Source organism: Passer domesticus, chromosome 7 (assembly GCF_036417665.1).
Source record: "Passer domesticus isolate bPasDom1 chromosome 7, bPasDom1.hap1, whole genome shotgun sequence".
NCBI classification, from domain to species: Eukaryota; Metazoa; Chordata; class Aves; order Passeriformes; family Passeridae; genus Passer; species Passer domesticus.
The window spans coordinates 38,343,473-38,368,691 of NC_087480.1; the positions used below are offsets into that span (position 1 = coordinate 38,343,473).

The following is a 25,219-nucleotide window of genomic DNA, read 5'->3' on the forward strand; positions in this document are numbered from 1 at the left end:
TGGCAGCTTACCCACGCAGGGCCTGGCCGTGCCCTGGGCGCGGAATCCTCGCGGGCACACGCAGCGGTAGCTGCCGCGCGTGTTCTCGCACAGCTGGTTGTAGCGGCACTGGTGCGACCCCGACCGGCACTCGTCAACATCTGCAGCACACGGCAAGGCAACAGTCACAGCTCTGCCACAGCCTTGCTGCGGGGGGGAGCTGGGGCTGCTCCATCCCTGCCAGTGTCCCAGGACAGGCTGGATGGGGCTTGGAGCAGCCCGGGATGGTGGGTGGTGTCTTTGCCCATGACAAGGGGTAGAAATAGATTATTTTTAAGGTCCCTTCCAGCCCAAATTATCCCATTATTCCACTGGAACAAAAGCTTTGGTACCACCTACAACATCAGCTGTGCTTAAAGCCCTCTCTGATAAGCAGCAGGGACCTGTGATCTTGATAGAGAGCTCCTGAGCCAAACTCCTAAGAAATCATGCACACACAGAGCAAAACATTTCAGTCAGTCTTGAGAGAAATCAAGGTTCTGACACACAGAAGACATCAAGGGAAATCTTACTGTTCTTGCTTAAGAACAGTGGAAAACTAGAGGTGGCAAGGATGCATCTGCTTTTTAATACCAACTACAAACAAAGTTAAATACAGATGCTCCATAAGCAAAAACATACTAAGCCTTAGTATGTGCAAATATTAATAACTGGAGATGGACAATCTTCAGGATTATTTAAAAAAATAAATATCATGATTGTCCCTGTGTTTCTCAGAGCCACACAGTACATTAATGCTTCTACTCACCAATGCAACTCCCATTCTCTGCTTTGGTCATTCCACTGGGACACAGATCAATGCACTTAAAGCCACCACGGGTGTTCTTGCAGAGCTGATCAGGCCTGCAGACATTCTGCCTGCACTCATTGACATCTTATTCAAACAAAAAAAAGCAAGATTGAACTCAATTATGAGGTAATGAAATTATCCTGTGTCCACATAACATGCACATGAATCATTTCATGCATATGGATCAGTCAGCCCAATTCTTGCTGCCTCTGGCTTTCAGCACTGCTTGACAGATTCAAAAAGGTACATCAAGTGTATCATCCATAACAGCATTTGCTTTCATAAGAGAGCAACAAATAAATGTTGAACTCTGTTGGAAAGAGGGAATGGACATTCAGAACTTCATCCCTACCCACACATTTTCTGCCCTTCAACTGGAATCCTGGGTCACAGCCACAGTGGAAACTTCCTATGGTGTTGAAGCAGCGCTGATGGCAGGAGTTGGACTCTTGACACTCGTTAATGTCTGTGGAACAACACAAATCCTTGACACCAGGGCTGGGAGTGGCCCCGTGGGCACTATCTGAGCAGGGTTTTGGCTGAGTTCTGTTCAGGAGTGTTTGCTGCTCTCCCATCTTTGTATAAGAAAATGCACATGGGACACAAACCCAAGAACGCTAATTTCTTCCCTGACAGGATTTTAAATTTATTTCTAAAGACAGAAAAAGCAAAAGATTAAAAAACAAACCAATCCTATAGAAAAACCAAACCCCTAAAAATCCACAACCTTAAGAATGAAAATTTATAGACAGGTACTTGGAGATGCCCCCAAAGTGACTTTCAGCTGCACGAGAGCAGCACTTGCAGCTGCAGCAGAGCTGGTGACCCCGAGGCGTACCTTGGCAGCTGAAGCCGTCGGGCGTCGGGCGGAAGCCGCTCCCGCAGCGCAGCACGCAGCGGAAGGAGCCGGGCAGGTTCTCACAGTCCTGCCCCCCGTGGCAGCTGTGCCCCCCCAGAGCACACTCGTCGATGTCTGCAAAGGAAAACGAGCTGCAAACCCTGCCCAGCCAGCACAGGGGACACACCAACCAGTGCCTGCAGCACCAGCAACTAGAAACGCGTGACCACAAGTACATTCAGCTATGAAATAGAATACCACCAATGAATTGTGTTCTCATAATGAGAAAACAGCCTGAATAAAACCTCTCCTTAGCAATTTAAGTGCCTCTTAAGGCATTTTAAGGCCTTCAATTATCTGAAGGACATTTGTATCCAAGCGCTCCCCAGCAGCACCTTTCTTACCCTGACACGTTCTGCCATCAGCAGAGATGGTGAAGCCTTTGGGACAGGAGCAGTAGTAGGATCCCACAGCATTGTGACACGTGTGGGAACAAGGATTTCCTACAGCACATTCATCTTCATCTGGAACAAGAAAATGTTTGAAAAACCAGTGAGACTTCCCAAGAAACTACTCCAGTCTGATCTTTCCTCAGAGGTGTGCAACTAAAGCCCACAGGGCAAAACCAGATCCAGCAATTCCCTTCATCTGCAATCTTTCAAGAGGTAATGAAATAAGTCCACAAAATGATCTCAGATGTTTTCTCCCTAAAATCAACCCTGACTCTTTGAGAGACAGCCAGGGCGCTCGTGTGCTTCTCTCCACCTCCCTCCCCCAAACAGGAACACATGGGCTCCTGTCTGAGATGCCAACACTCAGCCTTTCCTCCACACTGCTCACCCAAGTCCTTCATTGCTCTGCAGGCTCAGCAGAGCCTGAGGCTCAGTGTCCTCCAGAGGTACATGAGGTACTGAATTAAAAGCTGTCTGGGCACTACTCATATTGTAGGTGAGGACAGAAGTAACATATTCAGCTGCCATTGGATCCACACCCTTTTAAAAGCAAGCATCACTCTCACTTTTGAAGTGCATACTTTGAACTCTAAAGAAATGGGATGTAGGTTCTGGTGGTTTAATAATGTGTCCAGCTCTAGAGTTCTCAGAACAAGGTGGGCATGGACCTCTTAGAGCAGGTCCATAGTATGCCATGGAGATGAGCCAAGGGCTGGAGCCCCTCTGCTCTGAAGCCAGGCTGGGAGAGCTGGAGGTGTTCACCTGGAGACAGGAAGGTTTCATGGAAACTTTAAAGCCCCTTCCAGTGCCTAAAGGGGCTCCAGGAGAGCTGGAGAGGGACTTGGGACAAGGACCAGCAGGGACAGGACAAAGGGAATGGATTCCCTGCCAGAAGACAGGGATAGATGGGATGTTGGGAAGGAATTGTTCTCTGTGAGGGTGGGGAGGCCCTGGTACAGTGGAAGGTGTCCCTGCCCATGGCAGGGTGGAAATAGGGGATCTTCAAGGCCCCTTCCCACCCACAGCATTCCAGCACTCCATGGTTACACCCACCCATGTCAGCTGTTACCTGAGCAGTAAGGCCCAGATGAGTCCAAAGCAAACCCCGCAGGACACTGGTTGCTCCGATCCCCTGTATGATAAAGGAAGCACATGTCACTTGTGGATAAAAATATGGCCATTTCATTACTTTAACAGTAAGAATTGCAGCCCAGCAATTTTACAATATTACTGATATTTCAACACCAAACCAGAAACTTTTAAATCCAGCCTTTAGTGGTTTTTCTACTTTGGCACCAGAAGTCAGTATTGCATGGCTTGTGCTGGTTTCAATGACATTGAATGGGTGTGTGGGGGTCCCCTCAGAGTGAGCTGCAAGTCCCATCCCAGCCTAGTACAGCCTGGAAAGTTTCTTATTGGAAGAATAAAGACCATTCAGTTTTACTTCACGTAACAGGAGGACAATAGACCCAAACCAAACAAATCATCACGTCACAAATCTTAGGAGGCCACTGTAGAAGAACACAACAATGTACTGCAAACTGCAGTGAAAAACTTAGGGAGACTCCTCAAAGGATACAGGGCTTTGGCTGCTTGAAAACTGAAATTTAAAAAAATCCCAAACACCAGTATGTTAATTGTTGGAGGAAATAAATGCTAGTTCAGTAAAGGCTTAGCCAGATCTAATCACAGGCATATCTTGACTCAGAGACTCCCTTTTATCAGATCTCTTTTTAAATTAGAAAAAAAAGTATTTCGTTTTCAAATTGTACAATAAGTCCCTAGTCTGGCAAGTGGGAAAAACCTTATTTTACTTAACTTAGAGTCTTGTTACTGAAAAGAAAGTACAATCTTTTGTACAGGCAATCCCTCTGCTTCATTTACTTCCAAACCAGAGTAATTTCCCTACCACATTAAAAAAAGCCCAAATAGTGTTAAAAGAAGTAACAGGCCAGTTTGCTCATTAATTTTTTAGAGCTTCTCAAAGGAAAATCTGCTCACCTAAATCCATGCCCATCCCCTTTGGTCACTCAGGTTCATAAAAGCCAGCAGTTAGCAATGCTAACTAATAATTAATTTATGGGTACATCAACAAGACTGTTAAGTCCTGGGATCTACACTAAAGCTACCCAAGTTTCACAGAACTTCTTTTGAGACTACAGGTGACTCAATGAATTCTAGGAAAAGAAGATACTCCTTCCCCACTGTTTGATTCCTGGGAAGGCCTAGAACAATACCTTTTGCAATGGAAGCCTGGATTTTGAAAGCCACGGCCTCCTCCAGCGGGTGGTACTGTGTTGTGATGGAGGCAGCGCGCAGTGTCTGCACCAGGAAGGGCATCCTGCCCTTGGAGGAGTCGTAGGTGATGGTGTGGTTCCACGTGTAGGGAACGCTGACGCCGTCTGCCGCGAAGAGGCGCGTGGAGTGTGCGTGCAGCTGCCCAGGGCCCGTCTGGATGTAGTCCTCTGTGTAATCCTGCAACAGAAGCCTGGCCATCAGCTGCTCCCACACCAGCACCACCTGGGACTGTACTTCAGAGCTGTCAGATGTGTTTGGAGAAAGGGGCTGATCTCAAGCACTGAACAAAGGGTATTGCACACACACAGGTCCTTTTCACTCTTATTTTAACTGTTCAATCTTAACACTGCCTGGTCTATTACTTTAAAAAAAGATACAGGCTGATGTACTGAGGACCCTAATGATGGAAGCTACAGCAGAGGATTTCTAAAAAATGTCTTGCTCCTCAATAACAATCTTTTGAGGTCTAAATATCTGGCTTTTATTTGAAGTCATATGCTGAGAATTGTGCTAAATAAACAAGTGGTGGAGAAAAATTCTGCCACTGAAGAAGGGTATAAATATTGGACATACTACATATTGCAGTTTTCCAAAATATCAACAACTTCAGCTGTATTCATTGCATCTTGGGATTAATACAGTAAAATACCAGTTACCTGTTACTAATTACTATGTCAGAGAGGTTAAAGATGCACCTTTCTAGCTCTGCCCAAAGCAACCCTGACATGCCAGCCATCAATAACTGCCCTGAAGACCCTCCTCTACACCACCTGCCAACATCTCAAACTCTTGAGAGACTAACACCACCCTCCTCATGAGAACTTTCTGCTTTCAAAGGCAACATCAGCACCATCAGTTCAACCAGGCACAAAAGAAGTCAGATACAGTACAGTTGCAGGACTCAGTATTTCCTGCTTTCCTCTGGGTGAGAGAAGTACAGATTTATGAGAGCAGGGGTGGTACCTGAAGCAGCTTTACCTTGACACTGACATCAGCCACCGACTGGAGCTGCAGCACGTGGCCACTCACAACAACATCCAGCAGCAGGGCCCCATCCGTGTCCAGGCCCCGGGCAACATGCGTCATGCGCAGGATCTCACCTGGCAGTTTAACAGCACAACAATTTGTCACACATTCCCAACAGTGACTCCCAACAGCCACACGGAATCAAAACTGGAGTCCCTTGAACAGTTAGTTATACTTACATTTTGTAAGGTGTACCATGCCCATGAGAAAAAGCACGATACATTTCAAACTACAGCTCTAAAAGGTGGAATAAAGCCTCAGAAGGCTACAGTCAGTCTGAAAATATTAGTGTAAGCACAAGACCCAAATTTCAGCAATGGTCCTCTGCTGTCTTTTCAGAAATGCAGCCTCTGTCTGGCTTACTGGACACAGAAAGCGCTGATCTATCCCAGGCAACTCACCAGTTGCAAACTCCACTTGAGTTTCCCTCTTGAAGACAGCATCAGTGAGTGTAAACCCATTCATTGCTTCCCCAATTTCTTTGGCAGTTGTCCAGTAAACCGGGCTGAGTATGGAAACAAGCTTTCTCATTGCTGGGCCTGAAGGAAACACCACAGAAAATCGGGGAGCTTTGATCTCATCACAGACCCACATGCACAGGAACTGAATATGAAGATCTAGAACTAGTGTAAGCCTTCAGATTTAAACCAGAAGACCACAGGTATTGGTGTATTCAGAGAAAAAAATGATCAAAACCAGAGACCTACCAAGGGTCCGAGGGACGTTCGTGATCTTTGCCTGTATCACTCTGGTGTCAGAATCAGGGCTGTCCGTTACTGTGGCATTCAGGAAAGCAATCCCAAATTCCACATCATTGATATTGCCAATGATGCTGCCCTTGGCACGTGCAGGCCCACCTGTGCAGAAGATGGGGGAGAGGCAAAACACAGCTCCATGTGATAAGCACTGTTGGGTATTTTAGGGGAGAGAGAACTGGGCTTTAGTTGCAGGGCAGATTTAAGCCCAAAATATTAAATTACCCAGTCAGCTGGCCAAGATGAGAGATAGCTCCAGTGAAATCAGGAGTGTCGCAGGCTTTCAGCACACTGTCACTGCATGCAGGCTGTCAATACTCACCAGGACACGCTTGGGTGTTGCACCTGGATATCTGGGAGGAGTCCCCAGGGCAAGGACGGCCATGATTTAATGGGGCTGGACTGCTGCACAGGCGCACCCGGGTCTGCTCTCCTCCTCCACAGGAAGCAGAGCACTGGCTCCATGACTGCCACTGCCCCCAGTTTCCATCCACTGCAGAATAAAGAAAGCAATTTTTCAATTTAAATGCTTCAGGCTGCATCAGTTATGCTGAAGTCAATGCCTTCCTGGAGGAACCAAGTTTCTAAAGGAATAGCTTAAAGGACAACAAAACCATTGTAACAGGCAGGTGTGAACACTCCTGCTATCAGAAACACAGAATCCCAGACTGGTTTGGGTTGGAAGAGACCTTAAAGCTCATTCAGTTCCACTGCTACCACAGGCAGGGACACCCTCCACTGTCCCAGGTTGCTTCAAGCCCAGTCCAACCTGGCCTTGGACACTTCCATGGGTGGCCTACATTCCTCATGTGGCATATACCCTGATGCCTTCCAGGGAAAGCTGCTGTTGTAAGCACTGACCTGGGCACAGGTCCATGCTGCACCTCTGGATCTGCACATCAGCCCCAGCGCAGGCCCTGCCACCGCTGGCCGGGCGCGGGTTGTCACAGCTCCGGTACCGCCTCGTCTGGCCCCCGTTGCATGTCCGACTGCAAGCTCCCCAACTGCTCCACGGGCCCCAGTTGCCATGAACTGCAAGAATAAGTCAGATTTGATCATCCTCAGGGATTTAAAACCAGACAGTCAGGCTAGGAAAGTACTTTTGTTGGAGAGTAACTTCTTAGGTTTTTTTTTTTTCCCCAGAAAAACAACCAAACCCAGAGAGTGGGCCAACAGCCCAACCCAAAGCACTTACCTGGACAAGGATCACTGTTGCAAAAATCCATTTGTATGTCACTTCCCTCACACTTGTGTCCCCCAAACTGCGGGGCCGGGTCGGAGCAGTGGCGTGTCCTTTGCCTGCTGCCTCCCCCGCAGGACACGCTGCAGGAGCTCCAGCTGCTCCACGGGGACCACTTCCCATCCACTGGGGAGAGAGGCACGGCAGTTACAGCCCCTGACTCCAGCAGTAACACAGCACAGCAGTGCTACACTGGGGAAAACTGAACATGGATGTCACCTGGGACCTGGAGGTGGGGATGGGTGAGAGCTGGACCAGCCCATGCCATGTGAGGTGGGACCAGAACTCCCCATGCCCTGGGCTGATCCCCCAGTGTGGGCAGCAGGGGAGAGAGGATTCTGCTGGTCTGCCCTTCTCAGGTGAGACCCCACCTGCAGAGCTGCTCCAGCCCTGGGGCCAGAAGCACAGGAAGAACATGGAGCTGCTGGAGAGGGTCCAGAGGAGGCTCCCAGGGCTGGAGACCCTCTCCTCCAGAGCCAGCTTAGGGTTGGAAGGGATCTTAAAGCTCTCTGGAAGAGCTTGGGGTGTTCACCTGGACAAGAGGTGGGGTGCAATTGTAGGGTCTATAGCAGATGCTATGTAGTGACAGTCAGTGACAATAAAAAACTTGGAGTTTTTTTCAGGGATTAGACTTTCAGAACCAGAAAACATTAACCACGAGCGAAGCAGAACAGGGGAGGGAAGGAGAAGTTTGCTCTCACCTGGGCAGCGCCGGCGGAAGCAGAGCTGGAGCTGCGTGTCGGGGCCCTGGCAGCGGGGCCCGCCGTGCGCCGGGGCCGGGCTGGCGCAGAGCCGCGGCCGCGTCTGGGTGCCCTTCCCGCACGTGGTGCTGCACGGCCCCCACGGCCCCCAGGGGCTCCACTCGCCGGCCACTGCAAGGGCAGCACAGCTCCAACACCGCCCCAGAACAGGCACACAGCCGGGGTATCCCTGATCCCACACACTGCCCCAGAACAGGCACACAGCCGGGGTATCCCTGATCCCACACACTGCCCCAGAACAGGCACACAGCCGGGGTATCCCTGATCCCACACACTGCCCCAGAACAGGCACACAGCCGGGGTATCCCTGATCCCACACACTGCCCCAGAACAGGCACACAGCCGGGGTATCCCTGACCCCACACACTGCCCCAGAACAGGCACACAGCCGGGGTATCCCTGATCCCACACACTGCCCCAGAACAGGCACCTGGGATATCCCTGACCCCACACACTGCCCCAGAACAGGCACACAGCCGGGATATCCCTGACACCACACACTGCCCCAGAACAGACATCTGGGATATCCCAAATCCCCCACAGAATGCCATGAGCAGTGGCCCAAACAATCAGCACTTTGACAAGCAAAGATCAACTCTTCCCTTTCTGTTTTTTAACCACATTGCCTCATCACCATCGTGGAACATCAGAACTGAAAGCTTAATCAAATCTGGAGTTTCCCTATTCCCTGGGGAGGATGGAGGCCTGAGCAGGACCAAGGCAGCCTGGCTAAAAGCTGCCAGCGAGCAGCAGACAGGGCTGATTTTCCTGCCAAAACCTAGAGAAATGAGTCTCAAGCCCACAAATGAGTATTTGGCATCACAGTGGCAGCAGAGCCAGGGAAAAATGGAAAAATCAAACACTGCAAATTGTACAGAAGGGAATATGGCGGTGGTGAAGGCTCTGAATAAACTACAACCTGTCAAATGTGGGAAATACTCATGCGACAGGAAGGAAACCTGACATTCAGGCAGTTGGGAGCAAAATGTGGCTAAAAATTATAACAACAAAGGAAAATACACAGATCTTAAGATCTTAAATTACTAACAATCACTTTTACATAGCTTTAAATAGTTGGTGGTTTGGGTTTGGTTCTTTTCTTATTTTAACTGGCTTTGCAAGATAGGTTTAGAGTAGAGAAAATTTGCACTGTGAGGATGTGGTTAACAAGTACTGGAAAAGAATAAAGTACAAATTAATATTTTTACTGTTTATTTTTACAGCAGTTTATTTTACTGGCGTAAAAATAAACAAAAAGAAATTGCTGAGATTTCTTATGCTTACTTTTGCGATTCCTGTTTCCAAGAACTCATGCCATTCAATTTTAAAAAAAAAGTATTTAACAACTAAAAATAAGCTGAAATAATTTGGGTTTGGAGAAACAAACAGACCTTATGTGAAGCCCTTCATGCAAATAAGGTTTAATTACTCTAAATTACTCTTACCTGGGCAAGGTCTAAGATTGCACATGACTGACTCCAGAGCACTGCCCTCACAGGGCTTCCCTCCATGCTGAGCTGGGGGGTTGCTGCAGGTCCTGCTCCTTGTCCTGTTCCCTTGGCCACAGCTCCTTGAACATTCTTCCCACAGCCCCCACTCTGACCAGCTCCCATCCACTAAGGACCAGAAAAAGCCCAGTTTTCATTAAACAATATTTTTGTAGTATTTCTTTACATTTTCTCTTTCTCTCCAAAATCAATTACAACTACTTAGAAAAATTAATCTGCCATCAAGATCCATGGTGATAAAAGTTCATTGTGTGGGCACTTAATGCAAGGCACATTAAAAGTGTCAATTCATTGTGGCTTTTCAGTATTTAAAACAACATAGAGGGAGGGGGACTTAGATGGGCAGACAGCAACAGGACACAGGAGGAAGGTTTTAAATTAGAAGAGGAGATATTCAGATTAGGTATTTGGAAGGAATTGTTCCCTGTGAGGGTGGGCAGGCCCTGGCACAAGGTGCCTAGAGAAGCTGTGGATCCCTGTCAGTGTCCAAGGCCAGGTTGGATGGGGCTTGGAGCAGCCTGGGCTAGTGGAAGATGTCCCTGCCCATGGCAGGGGATGGAATGGGATGGGCTTTAGGGTCCCTCCAACCCAGACCCTGGCAGGATTGTGTGCGGGCAGCCGTACCTGGGCAGGGCTGGCGGTGGCAGCTGCGCAGGTCGGTGTGGGGCCCCTGGCAGCCGCGGCCCCCGTTGGCCGGCACGGGGCTGTCGCACTGCCGGACGCGCTCCTGCACCCCCTGCCCGCAGGTGACGCTGCACGCCCGCCATTCCAGCCAGGTGGAGAAGCCGCCGTGCACTGCAACAGGAGCAGGGATGCTGCTGGGCACTGCTGGGCGGTGCTGGCGCCTGCAGCTCCCTTAGGCCGGCACAGAGAAGTGAAAACTGCACCTCCTGACCCTTGGAAATCCATCTCGCCTCATGTCATTACTGTGCACAAATCTCTTACCATAGTTCAAAGACAATTACTGTATATGCTCCTAAATAATTTGCTTTAGAGACACAGCTCAGTTATGATGTGTTCTGAGGACAGGATCTGGTTCAAGACCCTTTCATTATAATTTTTGTCTCTCACCCATCACAGCCTCTATCTCTCCCAGCTGGATGAGTATAACAGAATAAAATTTAATGGAAGAGAACCCCACTGACACTTCAGACTAGGCTTACCCTAGACCTAATGCTTATAAAGAAAATAAGACCAAGCATCTCATCCATAAAACATGGGCAAGATGAATGTTGACCACACTTAATCCAGATTAATGCTGTCATCTACCAGCTTCAAAGTCAGTGTGATGTTTTGTGCACCTACCCTGCACAGTCAGGGGCACAGTGACGAGGACGGAGCCCAGGAGGTTCCTGGCTACGCACTCGTACTCAGAGGTGTCCTCCCTCTGCAGCGCGGCGATGCGCAGGGACCCGTTGGGCAGCAGGGCCACTCTGTCGTCGCCCAGCACAGGCTGTCCCTGCCGGGACCAGCTGATGGCAGGAGGGGGCTCTCCCCTGGCCTGGCAGTCCAGCACCGCCGTGGCACCGGCTTCCAGCACGGTGCCCACCGGTTCCACAGTGATGACTGGGGGGCCTGAAGAGAAAGGGTCTTTGTGTGACAGCACACTGGCACAGGCCTGATTTAGTATTAAAGTGAGCACAGAGAAATCCCAATTCAGTTTACTTCAACTAAAATCATTATTGCTGATCCCCTGCTGGCTAAATAGAAACAAAGAATCCTTAAGGTTGGAAAACAGATCACCAAGTTCAACTATCAACCCAGCCCCACCACCGATGTTCACCACTAAACCACGTCCCCAAGGCCACCAAACAGCCACACGTTACAATGCCAACAAAAAGCTGGCTTGAACATGCTGCAAGCTGAGGACTAAAGCAGAGATTAATGCCCAGCTATAAGAGCCCATGCTCTTCTTTATTGCTAAAATGGGTTGTTTTTCATAAAACCCACAGAAGATGTTATTATTTATGTCCAGAGACAACTGAGGGGTGAGGAACAGACCCACAATGCCTAAGGCTGCAGTAGGAAGGGCATGTTTAGAAATTATTCCACTACCAAAGGAAAACTATAACGTATTATTTTTGCTAAAAATAAAATATTGTCAATGAGAATTAGGATTCACCTCATACAACTTGAGAATCTAGTTTATTCCAGTTGTATTGAGTGAACTAAGAGAAACAGGCTCTTTTCACAGAGTGGTTCAGTTCATTCCACACTGGTTTCTATGATAAGGCTCAACTATCCTCTATATCCCTCACTTCTTTGACTTTAATCACAGCTTAGACCAGACTCTCATATATTCATGATGAAAGATGCCCAGAGAAGCTCTTGGCTGCCTCATCCCTGGAAGTCTTCAATGAGTAACCAACTCTATTTGAAGGTATCCCTGGCCATGGCAGATGATCGTGAAAGTTCCTTCCAACCCAAGCCTTTCTACAATTCTATGGAAGAGGAGATGAGTCCAGACCTCCAGGGCAGTGCCCAACCTGAAACACTCCCCCAGGAGCTGCCTGCACCCCCCCACAGGCAGGTTTTCACTCTCTTAAGGGGCACAAAGCCTCCCTTTGAGCCTTACTCTGCAGGGTCAGCGTCAGGCTGCGCTCCACCACACCCACGTCATTGGTCGCCACGCACTTGTAGTCACCAGCATCTTCATTCTGAGGAACAAAACAGGGGTTCAGTCTTCAGAGCCCCTCCTGGCAGGGAATTATAACCCCAATTCAAAATGCAGACATGAGTACATGGGGGAAAAATAGGGGTCTTGCTGATCAGATTAGAAATTTATGTTTGGAATAAGAGATTTGCACAACAAGAATGCAATTGCTTTTCAGCAATTGCTGACCTGTGGAAGCCAGGCTCTCTTAAGGTCAGGAACAAAGGTCCCATTTAACTGGTCATGACAAGGATCTCACACACCAACAATTAGTATGTAAATTCAGTCCTTCTGACAAGCAGGGAGAACTCTGACCCCATGGGGATTTTTGCCTCAATAACTTGAATCTAATTCCAGTCTGAATTAAAACATTTGTTAAAGGTGAAAGCAAAAAAGGATAAATGTCTAGCCTGACTCCTTCAAACCAGTATGATCAAGAATACCTTTATCAATCAAGCTCAAAGTAGACACTCACTGTACAGGGGCAGGACTCACCACGGTGCCATAGATAGCAAGGGAACCATTCACAAGCTGTCGGATCCTGTTGCTAATCTGAACTCCCACTCCTTTTCTGCTCCACTGGATGGTTGGAGGGGGATCTCCCCTGACTTCACAATTCAACATGGCATTGCCACCCAAAGGCTCAATTCTGCTGGAGTGATAATCCCCTTTGAAGACTGGAGGCTCTGAAAAAAAAAAAAAAGAGATGGCAGAGAAATAGTAGAGCCAAAATAAAATGTGCCTAAGGAGAACTGCTGGCAGGGATCACTCACCTCTGACTTTCTGAAGGGAGAATTCCAACCTGCTCAGATTTTGCTCATGTAGCCATTGGCCAGGTATTATATACTAGGGGGAATGGCTTAAACTGATAGCAGGCAAATTCAAATTGGATATTAGGGAGAAATTGTTCTCTTTGAGGGCGGAGCGACCCTAGCCCAGGTTGCCCAGAGAAGCTGTGGCTGTCCCTGGATTTCTGAGTGTCCACGCTCAGGCTGGATGGGGCTTGGAGCAGCCTGGGTTAGTGAAGGTGTCCCTGCCCTGGCAGGGGGTGGCACTGGATGAGTTTTAAGGCCCCTTCCCAGCCATCCCATTCTGACTTCAAACCCAGTGGTTACATGGAGCTGTCCAGCAACAAGCAGAACTGCTGAATTTCATGTACCTTTGACATAGACAAAGCCAATGGCCTTGATGGAGCCCACTGTGTTCTCTGCAGAGCACACATAGGTCCCAGAGTCCTCCTTGGACACCCTCTCGATGAGGAGCTCACTGTGCCCATTGACATCGTCGTACTGGGCTGGAGGGAGAGCAGGGAAAGAGTCATTCCAGGGATTGAAATGTGCACAGCTCACAGGAGTGCTTGGATCTGGGCACTCTCAGAAGCACACCTATGGGGTCTTGTGCATCCCTGAGACGCTCCAGGAATGCACAGAAAGTCATTGCTGTGACACTTGTTCACATGCACCTGTTCACTTCAGCTGCCCTGTAATTTTGAGCATCAGTTGCTGGATGCTGAGTAAATACCATCAGATATGAATGTTTTTCATGTGCTACATTACTGGCTACAGAAGATGGACCATCTTTTAATTACCTTACAGCTCTGTCTCAGAGGCAGTTTAATTACATGACTGCATAGCACTAAAGATATTCCTCACACAATCACTAACAATTTATTCCAGCTACTGTTTTCTTCTTCCCTACCCTAAACCACAATGCTGCACACGTGAAAAAAAAATCTGCAGCCAGACAGCCATCAGGAACCCACCTGGAATGATGTTATTGTTAAAGGTCCACGTTATTCTGGGGACAGGTACCCCAGTTGCTTTGCAGGTTAACCTGAGCTGTTCTCCTTTGGTCAAGGCTATGTCTCCAGGCAGTTCAGTGAAAGCTGGGAGCACGTGAACTGTCAGGGTGACCGTGTGCGTGTCCTCCCCAGCAGCGTTGGTGGCAATGCAGGTGTAACTGCCAGAGTCTTCGGGCTGGAAGGAAATGTGGTGGGGAAATTTCAGCTGGGATATATCCTACAGCACACGCCACTCCTTTCAGTAACATAATCTTGAAAGGCTTGGAACAAGTATTCAGCAGAAATGCTCACCTGAGGTCTTCCACTTCCCCAAATTTGAAGGATGACTAACACTTCTTTTTACCCTTCCTGAGGATTTACCACTAAAAATTCTTCACAGATTTTACTCCCCAGTGGAAAATGAAACTTTTATAATTATTTTGGAACATCAAGAACAAAAAATCAAAATAAAACAATGACTAACCCAGAAGTGGATCTTATCACAGCCAAATGTGTCCAGTAATAGCTTAGATGCAGGGAGCTTACCACAACACTGTCCAAAATGAGGTCTCCACCAGGCACAGTCTGGTATTTTCCCACTGTGTCTCTTAACAGCATGTTGTCCTTCCTCCAGTTAATTGTTGGTGCTGGGATCCCCTCAGCCACACAGGACAGAACAGCCTGGGAGCTCTCCGTGACTGTGTACTGCGTATCTGTGCTGCGGATCCTGGGTGGAACTGTGGGGAGGTCATCAGAAACATTTCCTCTGGGTATTATCCAAGCACAACACTGGACTGGAGAAAGTCCTTGCCTGGACCTCCTGGATTGTCCATTTCCATTAATGACTGTGTGTCAAAATTCAAGCAACTGGCTGATATTACAACTTAGTAACACTCCCCTATATGAAGTAGCACGTTTTTCCTGAACTCTTCCTTGTACATCCCTAAGCCCTAGTTCCTTACTCTCTGTGGGGTCACTCTGGTAACACACAGAATTTCTCTACAGTCACAATTATCATGGAATCACAGGATGGTTTGGGCTGGAAGGGACCTCAGAACCCATCTCATTCCAAACCCCTGCCATGCACAGGGGCACTTTTGACTATCCCAGGTTGTTCCGTGCCCCATCCAACCTGGCCATGGACACCTCCAGGGATGGGGAGTCCTCAGCCTGTCTGGACCAGCTGTTGCAGTGCCCCCCATGCTCCCAGGAGGAGTTCCTTACCGTGCACAGCCAGCTCTGTGCTGGAGGTGCTGGATCCCGCGGGATTCGCTGCTGTGCAGGTGTAGCGGCCGCTGTCCCCGGGCTGCACAAACAGGATCTGCAGAGCTCCCATGCTCAGCATTCTCCTTCGCATGGACTCTGTTATCTGCTGCCCATCCTTATGCCAGCTGATCTCTGGCCCAGGGTAGCCTTCAGCCTCACACTGCAGGGTGACAGACTGATCAACGGCAACAACGTATTGCTCCACCTGGGACTTGATAACGGGAGGAACTGAAAGGAACAAAGACAATTAATTATTGAAAGAATTAGATGCAGTAAAAGAAGCAAGGAACTCTAGTTCTTGGTGAAAATAATTGTAAAAGCATGCCCTAAAGCAGACATTGAACTAAAGGGAATAAACCTCCTGGGCTTTGTTTAGCATCAAACAGGAAAGCACTCGGTCCCTTTCTATTGCTCAGAATTGTGTTTGGACCAAGAGAAAGAGCTTAAAAGTTGATTTACCTTGAACTTTCAGCTTGATCTTCCCCAGAGCAGTGCCTGCTGGATTCTGAGCAACACACATGTAAGTGCCAGCATCTTCCACAGCTGCTCTGGCAATCTGCAAACTGCCACTTGGCTGGACCATGTAACTGTTCCCTAAAACAAATATAATCAAAGTATGACACTTCTGGTTTGGTGAACCAGAGGAGAAACCCAAGTTTCAGAAAAGAAAATGGGTGGCTGTGTCACAGGAGCAGGCAGGGTCCCAGGCTTTGGGAGGATACCTGTGGTGATGATGTTGATGCCCTCCTTCTGCCACGTGATCACGGGCTCAGGGGTGCCCGTGGCCTCACAGGGCAGCACAATGGGATTGTTCACGATGACATCCAATGCCCCTGGCTGGGCCTGGATAACGGGAGGCTCTGTGGAATAAAGGAAAAAGGGAAAAGCATAGCTTTCAAGGCTAGGACAATACAGCAGAGCACTAAAACTGTACAACCTGAGCAGGCTGAAGTAGCAATGCTGGCTGCCAGAGCAGCCTTGCTCGTCAGCCTCCAGCTTACCCTGCACGTGCAGAGTGACGTGCCTGTGGGCAGAGCCCGCGGCGTTCCGGGCCACGCAGGTGTACCTGCCCCCATGGGCCAGCTGGGCAGAGGGGATCTCCACAGCTCCTGGGGCAGAGAGAGCACCACAACATGCAGAGCATCCTCCAGGCACAGCTGCTCCCTTACAGCATCCCTCATTTCATTCCAAGCCATCAGAGAGGGGATCTCTGGGGGATTGTTTGCATTTCTGTAATACATTACTTATGGATGTGCCTGACTGCACTGATTTCCTTCAGCACATTACCTGAAGAGAGAATTCTGTAGCCATCTCCTCTGGGAAGCAACTTGATGCCGTTTTTGGTCCAGTGAACTGAGGGGACAGGAACACCGGAGGCGGTGCAGGAAACCACGACTGGAGACAGCTTTGTTACCAGGAGCTCTGTGGCTTCATCTGCTATGGATGGGGGCACTGAAAAGCAAGAGCAGGGAAAAGGTTACTTGCCCACGTTCATTTGTTATAAATTCTAGGAAATACCAGAGACTTAAGGATAACAGTATCAAAGAGGAATTAAATAAAAATCTCATCTCCACACCAGAACACTCCAAAGAAGTTCTGCATGCCACACACATGTAATAGCAACATCCCCTCTACCTTGAACAGTGAGATCAATTGCCCTTTGATCTTCTCCTGCATCATTTGACACAAAGCACTCATAGACAGCAGTGTCATCCACAGTGGGAGAAATGATTACTAAGGAGCCTGAAGACAGAAGTCTGAACAAAGAAAAAAGAAAGTAAAAGCCATTGAAATACTTCTTTCCTCCTCAGGTAATCAGCCCACTGAATTTGCTGGCTAGACAAGGCAGTGTTTAAGCACAGTAGATTTTTCATGTGCCAAAATCATCCCTGAAAACTTGAAACCCACAATGAAAAAGCAAACACCTCTCACCTGTATGTATTCTGGTTCTGATCAACACTAAGCAGATGCCCATTCTTCTTCCAGCTAATTGCTGGTCTGGGAATTCCAGTGGCTTCACAAGGCAAAGTGGTTTGCACATTCACAGTAACTGTGATATTCGTCTGCCCAGGAGCAATAGTTGGAGGAACTAAAGACAAACAAACCCTAATCACTTAGAATATTTATATCTATGTTTGTGTATATACATATATATACACACATTTCTTGTGAGAAATGGATTTGAAAGGATTCTCAAAACCGGACGTTCACATAGTCTTGTTCATTTGTATGCAAACTCTGAGATAAGGTGTGCTGACTTAGAAAGGCCATGGAATAGAGATGACATTATTGAGAGAGAGAGATTGAACTAGAAACAAGTTTCAAAAGATGACCTTGCAAAAAGATATTTTGGAGAACTAGAGCTGTGAAAGATGCATTGTAACAAGACCATACGGGGTAAAATAATAGATGATTGGTGTTACAAGTATTTAGCAGCATTGTGTGGCAAAAGCTAACAGGCTGAAAAATATTTCTAACATATTGTAACCAGGAAATAGGTTGGCTTCTGATAGAATGGCATTGAGTTTTACATCTCTTATGTCTCACCCTTCAACGAGACTGATACTGAAATAAAATCTTTTAAAACACCCCTCATTTCCCCAGCATCTGTAAAGCTGGCACTTTCCAACAATTTCTCCCCTTTTTTAACCAGAGCAGCTACGAAGGGGCTAAACAGAGAAGCAGGCTGCTGCCAGTGGATCCAGCAGCCCCAGGCTTTACCGAGGACGTGCAGGTCGAGGCGCCGGCGCTCGCTGCCCGCGGCGTTGGTGGCCATGCACACGTATCTGCCCGTGTCAGCCACCTGTGCCCAGGGGATGTGCAGGGAGCCATCCTCCAGCACCAAGTACCTGCAACAGAGCAAACGGTGCTGCCCACCATCCATCGACAGGGCACCCTGGCAGAGCAGAGAAGAGATGACTCAGGGGACACAACCAACTGCATTAATGGGGCACAGAGTTCTCTCACTGACTTCATTCTTTTCCAGCACATCATTTTCCCAAAGAAATTATGAAATCTGACTGACATGGTGATTTCACATAAATGATACTGGATTTACAGAAAACAGCTAACCCCCTTTTTTATGGTTTCTCATTTAACCTTAAAAAATCTTAATGCCTGTACTTTTTCTTTGCAATGTAACACAACTCCTTAGCATTTGCTCAGTTCTAGAAAATGCCAAACTTTTTCCTTCTAAAACAATCAGGAGACAGAAACCATTCACTATGATAAAAGTTGGTACTAGAACATGTATAAAAAGCTTTCTGATTAGAAAATACAGAATAGCTTTTGGTGTGCATTAAATTGCTTGGCCTCATCCCAAAACTCTGAGTATATATAAAAATCTAAAGATCTTCCACATTTACTCTTCAAAATCTCTAATGTCAGAATAATTATATTTGGTTGCCAAAGGCATTTTTTATCCTTAACAACAAAAAGGTGAAACCTTAGTGCTGCTACTTTTCTCTAGAATAATTTCATGTCTAATTAAATTTCTATTAATAAATACATTCTTAAGTAGCAATGAAGAATATTTATGCTAAATTCTGGGAAATACCTGGAATTGTTTCCAGTAAAAACAGCCCCGTCCTTCCTCCAGGTGATCCTGGGGGCTGGAACTCCTTCTGCAGCACACTCCAGCAGGGCAGAGGTGTTGATGTGCACCACGACAGTCTGGGGGCTGCTCCGGATCGTGGGAGCCACTGCAAGGGAGAACTGCTGATGACACAAAGGAAGTAACTCTACATTGCAGTGACTGAAACTGAACACATGAAAAGAGGTGCAGCAGGGGGTTTGGGTTCACTGTAATGACAGGAACAAGTTTCTTACCATTTTGGGTGACAGTGATTGCCAAGATGCAGCAGGGAAGGAGAAAGAAAGTTTGGTTGAAATGCACTGCAAAGGTCAGCTCTGCAAGTTACTGCAAAGGGTACCACTGAGCTAAAATAGCAGTTCAGCACATGGAATTCAGTAAGCTAAGGCTGTGGGGATATTCTTGCTTCCTTATTACACACCAAGGAGAAAAAAGCTTGACTAGGTAAACCCAATTTTTTGGGGCGCAGGTAAGGCGGGGTCCATGTGACTGGGCTGGAAACAGAATAGAAAAAGGGAGAAAAGTTCCTTCCAGTCACCTGAGTGTGAGAGTAGAATAACTTTTCATCAGACTAGAGGTGAGAAAATAAAAAGGTTTAAAATGGAGCTCAGGGCAGGCTATGGTAGCACAGGACAAATATCAAGCATAAGGCCTGTCAAGCCCTGTCCTCTGCAGGCACAGAGAAGCTGCCACAGCTCTCAAGTAACCTGTCAAACCAGCTGTGAAATCTTGTCCCCAGGGTGCCAGTCAAATGCTTCAAAGAATTGCTCTGGGTTTGTTCAAGAGCAGTTGTCAGTCCTGGATATGGGTGTTCACTCTGGGTGTATCCTGACTCTGTGTCAGGATGATGTGTCAGGACTCTGTGTGAGGCTGGATGCAGCCTCTGCTTCCAGGAAGCACAGATGGATGGTGAATGAGGCACTGCAAGTGCCCAGCAGGTCCCTTAGTCTGGGGCCAGCTGTGGGCTCAGCAGTGGGACATGAGGCCATGCACATGGCCCCACAGTTGGGCATGGCCTGAGTGGCCAACACACAGCTGGAAAGTGACCACAAATGCTCAGTTCCTGCTGCCTGAACTCCTGCAAAGCCCAAGCTGCCCGAGGCTGCTCCATGAGGTTACCGTGCACTGCCAGCAGGAACTCCCTGGTGGTCTCCCCTGCCACGTTCCTGGCCACACAGGTGTATCTGGCACTGTCCCCCAGCTCGGCGTTGTTGATCTGCAGGTACCTCCCGCTGGACAGGATCCGCAGCCGGGGGCCTCCCTGCGGGACACACAGACACAGGCAGGGCTTTAGAGCTTCACTGCTGGCCTCTCCTGCACAGAACATCCTTCCACTGCACAGCACTAACAGCCAGGAGCCAAGGGCACCGATAAACCAGGGCCTGAACTCACTGCTGCCTTTACAGCCCTGAAGAGAAGAGGATGAAGAAAGCTTTTACAACTTAGCATTGCTTACTGGCTCTCCATTGAAACCCCTACTGAGCCTTGTGCCTGAAGGAGGCAGCTGTTACAGAGCCAAAGGGCTCTGGGGCTTTTATGGAAAGGGGCACCTAATAGCACATGGTTAATTTCATTTATCTTGTTATCTATGCACACTACAGGCAGAAGGAATCAAAGTTTCTCTCCACTTCCAGCATCACAGTCTGGCTCACCTGGGAGGCAGCACAGGCTTAGCCAGCTCAGTTACCAGCCAGCAGTTCTGGGCATGGGCTGCCCCTCTTCCCAGCCCTGCAGTGACTCCACAGCCCCTGCCAGGAGCCAGTCCAGTGACAGCTTTACCACAACCAGCCTGGGTCATGTCTGCATCAATCAGCGACATCAGCTACAAGTGCTCAGAAACCTGACTGGATAAAAACCAGCAGGAAAAAGAGCACAAACTTGGCTTTTCTAGTATGTGCTACCCACCCTCTGGATGGAACTGAAAGCTGACATTCCCAACTACTCTTCTGGTTAGAAGGTCTGAGAAGGGCACCCCAGAGAGATGAATCTTCTCTGGTTTTGCGTAAGAACCCTGGTACTCTGCTCTCACACCAGGCACCAGCTCCAAGGCTGCAGTGCAGGACTGGAGCTCTCGGGTGACACAACTCACCACCAGGGTGGGTTACTGACAGATTTTGGGCAATCACTGGCATTTCCTGTTGAGAACACAACCTGTGTGATGGTTTCTAAACACAGAAACCTAGAGATAACAGAAGACAGGGGATGAAGCTATAACTTAATCCTTAGGCTCTACTCAAAGTAAGCCAGAAAATTCATACTGGGAAAAAATATATAAACTCAGCAAGTCTTTTAGTGTTTGAAAAAAGCCAGGTTAGGCCAGGAGGCTCCTATTCTTTTCTTAACTCTCAATGTGCATTTCCAAAATCCCACAAGAGTGCCACAACTTCAAAGCTGCTGGAGGCCAGATCTTTCCATAGTTCTGCTGCCAGAGAAGGTGGTGCTGCACAATTCCATCACTCAGCACACAGAGATGGACTAGGGCAGGCCTCACCTCAAAATCTGCCCAGTGGAAAACAACAAAAGCAGGAGGAATGACAATCTCCACAAGTCTGCTTCACAAAACCAGTGATACTAAACTTATGTAACACTGCAGGCTGAGAAGCTGCCTTTCTCCAGCCCGCTCTTGTCATTGTGACACCTCCACTTTTCCAGGAAAGGAGGATGATTTGCCAAGGAGCTCCTCACCTCTCTTCCCACACCCAAGGACACCCATTTCCAGCTGCTCAGGATTACTCAGCTGCTACATTTCTTTGGGGTTAATAAAGCAGCTGGATACTGGGGAAAACACTGATTTCTCCTGATGTCCAGCATATGAGCTCATGGGTGGGGAGGCCCCTGGATCCCTGGAAGTGTCCAAGGCCAGGCTGGACAGGGCTTGGAGCAACCTGGGATAGGGGAAGGTGTCCCTGTCCATGGCAGGGGGTGGCTTTGAAGTCCCAAGAAGCTTCAGCCCTCACATTCTGACATGACTTCAGGAGGCAGGAGGAGAACTAACAGAGCAAAGATAATTCCCAGGTTATCATCTGAACACCTCTGGCTGTCACAGTGTTCCTCTACTTTTGTTTTCAGGTGAATATTTTTAACAGGAGCGGCTTTTCATGGTTTATGTTCCCTAAGCACTGCTTTCCAAACACAAGCTTTCCAATGAAGGCCAAGGCAAAAAGCATTCACATATTTATTTCCAAGCCTTGCTCAACCTTGTTTTCATTAAAAAACCTCACCACCCAATTAGAGAATTAACTGTCCAGAAGTAGAATGGCCCTGTTAAATTTATTTCCAGTTGGTTCCTGGGCTATATTAAGATCATGGTCCCTTAGCAGCACTTTTAAGACACATTCAGCCACCAGATCCTTCTTCCAAGGAAGGATCTTCCAAGAATTTAATTCTTCTAAATCAACCACAGAAAAGAGTCTGAGGAATGACATGTCAGAGGAAAGCAAACAAGCAGAAACTTGGGTGAAGCTTTAGTGATGGATCACAGCTAAAGGAGATAATTCATAATCTGTACTTGTTTCTTCTTTGTTCATGAACAAAGGCTGAGAGAAAATTTTTAATTAAGTTCAATTAATAACTGAACTTTAATTTCCAATTAAAAAGGACCTGTTTTGTGAGTGGTCCCAAGGATGGGAAGGAAAAAATTTCTTACTTTATAAACCATCTGAGGATGAGGAGATCTTGACAACTGTCTCTCAACCAGCAAAGACTCTCTGCCTTGCCATGGCACTACGGAATTCTGAGTGGGAAAGATGCACTTGGTACAGAACCTGGTGATTAGCAACCCATTTTCTTTTAAAGAATTTCAATTCCTTTCTAAATTCTACTAGAGTAGGAGGATGCATAATATAGCCAAAGGAAACATAGAGTGCAGTCTTGTCTCAGCTACCTTTCCTGGGAAGCCATTCAGGAGTTTACCGAAGGCTTCTAGCATTGCTCAGAGGATCCAGGAGGAGCAAGGGATCCCCCTAAAGGAAAAAAGAACAAGTAACAGCGGGATGGCCACTTCACCCACTGGCTCTGGGGGCTCATTGGGGCTGACTGCAGAGGCACTGGGGCTACCCAGCTGCTCTGAATTGCGGGCAGGTAACTCGGGCTGAGGGGCGAGTGAGCGGAGCAGGAGACCTGGAGCACTGCTGTGACAAATGCCGCGAGCAGAAGGCCAGCACGAAGGCTGGGAGCTCAGTACCTCCAGCAGCTCTCCATTCTTCAGCCAGGAGATGGTGGGAGGGGGCACAGCGTCCGACCTGCACTCCAGAATAGCCTGGCTGTTCTGCAGCACCACCAGCTCCTGGGGCCCGCCGGTACCAGCGATGTTGGGGGGGACTGGGACAAACAGAGAACAAAAATCAACACCACACATGTGAACCATCAAGAAAACTACTGACTGAAAATTTCCAGTTTATCTCAAGTTTAAAATAAATGCAAAGCTGTGGTATCATTAATTAGTTCTTCCTCTCAATACCTGTGTTAAATATACCAGTATATTTCACATCTCTATGGAGTGAGCACAACAAACTTGATCCAACCAAATACTGACATCTGTGAGCTTCCTGGGTATTCAAAATAAGACTTGGAATTGTAACAGAAATCAGGTGGAACTTCCTTTCTTTGTGTATCACATTCAGAATAACCATACTTAATGAGAAACACTACTATGATCATATGGTGTAATATCACAGAATATTTAATCTTTAGGAATACGTGTTTGTTAAATGAGATGCTGACATGCACCTTAGCAGTTTACAGTTTGAGGAAATTTTTTTCCCCTAGATTAAACTTACCATGCACTCGTACTAAATATTCCTTGTCATCATCTCCTGCTGGGCTAGATGCTAAACACGTGTATCTCCCTGTGTCCTCCACCTGGAAACACAGGAACAATTCCAGCAGAAACTCCAGATTATGGGAAAAATTCAGCAAAACCAAGAAATGCAAACATAGTAACAACATACAACAGGCAGCACTTGAACACAAGCACAGGAGACACAGAACGCCTGGAAAGAAAGCAATGAAGTTGTTGAATACTTCTTTATTTCACTTTGATGGGGTTATTCAGAGATGGCTCAGGAGTTGCAGGGCTCCGTAAAAGCTCTCTGGATATTGTGTGTCCAGCACTAAAGATGGAACTGGCTATAAGGATCCACCTAAGGAAGGCTCAGGTTTGGGTAATGAGGAAGTCCTTTTGTGCACAGTCATTAACTTCTTTATGGTTTCTCCTTCCTATAACTCCTCATTGTACAGTCCAGAAGTGTTTGTTTTACAAACAAAACAAGCAGCAATCAATCCCAAGCCCTGTCCCATTTCTGTCTGGGGAACTTCACCTAGGCACCCACTGCTGGACCCAGCCTCAGTTTATTGATGCAGTTTTTTAAAGGTTGTTTGACCTGGACCTTTCCCTAACCATAAATGCAGGTGAGTGAATTTTAGGGGTTTTTAGGACACCTCTGAGGATGGTCCTAAGGATTTTAGGGATTGCAGAACTGAGCCTATTTTGAAACAAACACTACCTGAGCACTGGTTATTCGGAGGGCTTCTCTTAGTATGTGAATATTGTCAGTCTGCAGCAGTGGGCGTCCATCCTTCATCCATGAGATTTTGGGCACTGGGATGCCAGATGAGATGCAGAGAAGCTCAAGTGGGTTGTTAACAATGACAGAGAGTTCTTCTGGTTCATCTGAACCATTGATATGAGGAGGTTCTGCAGATGAAAAAACATTCCAGTTATTTATGGACTGAAAACACCTGTAAAAACTGATTTATCTTGTGGATAGAGTCTGTAGAATTAGTCTACATTAAATTATTTCTGACTGTATCATGAACTCACTGAGGAGCTCAGGTAATTTCTAACTCTGCCTATTCATTTGCATATTTTGTTATTTAGAATTATTAGTTAGAAAATGTTTTTAAAAACACAGATAAAACATTATATAATTTCAGAAAACATATTTATCAGTCGTTTAACTGTTGTGCTTTCAGCTGTGCATCTTCCTGCCAAGCTGAATTTCTGCTAAGCAAAGTTACTAATTGATAGCATATAATTATATTAATGTCACACTTCAGGGAAATACATAGTGTATTGCACATTCACACATCTTTAGGTATCTTTCATTTCCTTACTCCTCTCTTTTATCATTATTGAAATGACCAGGTTGGAGCAACCTGGGATAGTGGAAGGTGTCCTTGCTCATGGCAGGGGTGTAACACTGGATGGGCTTTAAGGTCCC

The 25,219-nt window shown here is 47.4% G+C and overlaps 1 protein-coding gene across 1 annotated transcript in view; it reads right to left on the bottom strand.

Moving 5' to 3' along the window:
* HMCN1 (hemicentin 1) overlaps positions 1 to 25,219 on the bottom strand; it is a 164,368-nt gene that overhangs the window by 8,819 nt on the left and 130,330 nt on the right. Inside the window, exons 69-103 of the mRNA XM_064427772.1 lie at positions 24,503 to 24,693; positions 23,777 to 23,858; positions 23,182 to 23,318; positions 20,118 to 20,259; positions 18,963 to 19,107; positions 18,128 to 18,255; positions 17,339 to 17,495; positions 17,042 to 17,163; positions 16,694 to 16,858; positions 16,408 to 16,515; positions 16,129 to 16,266; positions 15,866 to 16,000; positions 15,365 to 15,634; positions 14,687 to 14,877; positions 14,123 to 14,336; positions 13,520 to 13,654; positions 12,856 to 13,046; positions 12,283 to 12,364; positions 11,013 to 11,282; positions 10,332 to 10,502; positions 9,645 to 9,815; positions 8,140 to 8,310; positions 7,394 to 7,564; positions 7,060 to 7,230; positions 6,521 to 6,691; positions 6,151 to 6,300; positions 5,845 to 5,982; positions 5,396 to 5,517; positions 4,357 to 4,594; positions 3,189 to 3,251; positions 2,072 to 2,191; positions 1,668 to 1,802; positions 1,182 to 1,295; positions 788 to 913; positions 12 to 140 (exon numbers count right to left, since the gene is read on the bottom strand). Of these exons, the coding sequence (XP_064283842.1) occupies positions 12 to 140; positions 788 to 913; positions 1,182 to 1,295; positions 1,668 to 1,802; positions 2,072 to 2,191; positions 3,189 to 3,251; positions 4,357 to 4,594; positions 5,396 to 5,517; positions 5,845 to 5,982; positions 6,151 to 6,300; positions 6,521 to 6,691; positions 7,060 to 7,230; positions 7,394 to 7,564; positions 8,140 to 8,310; positions 9,645 to 9,815; positions 10,332 to 10,502; positions 11,013 to 11,282; positions 12,283 to 12,364; positions 12,856 to 13,046; positions 13,520 to 13,654; positions 14,123 to 14,336; positions 14,687 to 14,877; positions 15,365 to 15,634; positions 15,866 to 16,000; positions 16,129 to 16,266; positions 16,408 to 16,515; positions 16,694 to 16,858; positions 17,042 to 17,163; positions 17,339 to 17,495; positions 18,128 to 18,255; positions 18,963 to 19,107; positions 20,118 to 20,259; positions 23,182 to 23,318; positions 23,777 to 23,858; positions 24,503 to 24,693 (5,364 nt within the window). The remainder of the gene's footprint in view (positions 1 to 11; positions 141 to 787; positions 914 to 1,181; positions 1,296 to 1,667; positions 1,803 to 2,071; positions 2,192 to 3,188; positions 3,252 to 4,356; positions 4,595 to 5,395; positions 5,518 to 5,844; positions 5,983 to 6,150; positions 6,301 to 6,520; positions 6,692 to 7,059; positions 7,231 to 7,393; positions 7,565 to 8,139; positions 8,311 to 9,644; positions 9,816 to 10,331; positions 10,503 to 11,012; positions 11,283 to 12,282; positions 12,365 to 12,855; positions 13,047 to 13,519; positions 13,655 to 14,122; positions 14,337 to 14,686; positions 14,878 to 15,364; positions 15,635 to 15,865; positions 16,001 to 16,128; positions 16,267 to 16,407; positions 16,516 to 16,693; positions 16,859 to 17,041; positions 17,164 to 17,338; positions 17,496 to 18,127; positions 18,256 to 18,962; positions 19,108 to 20,117; positions 20,260 to 23,181; positions 23,319 to 23,776; positions 23,859 to 24,502; positions 24,694 to 25,219) is intronic.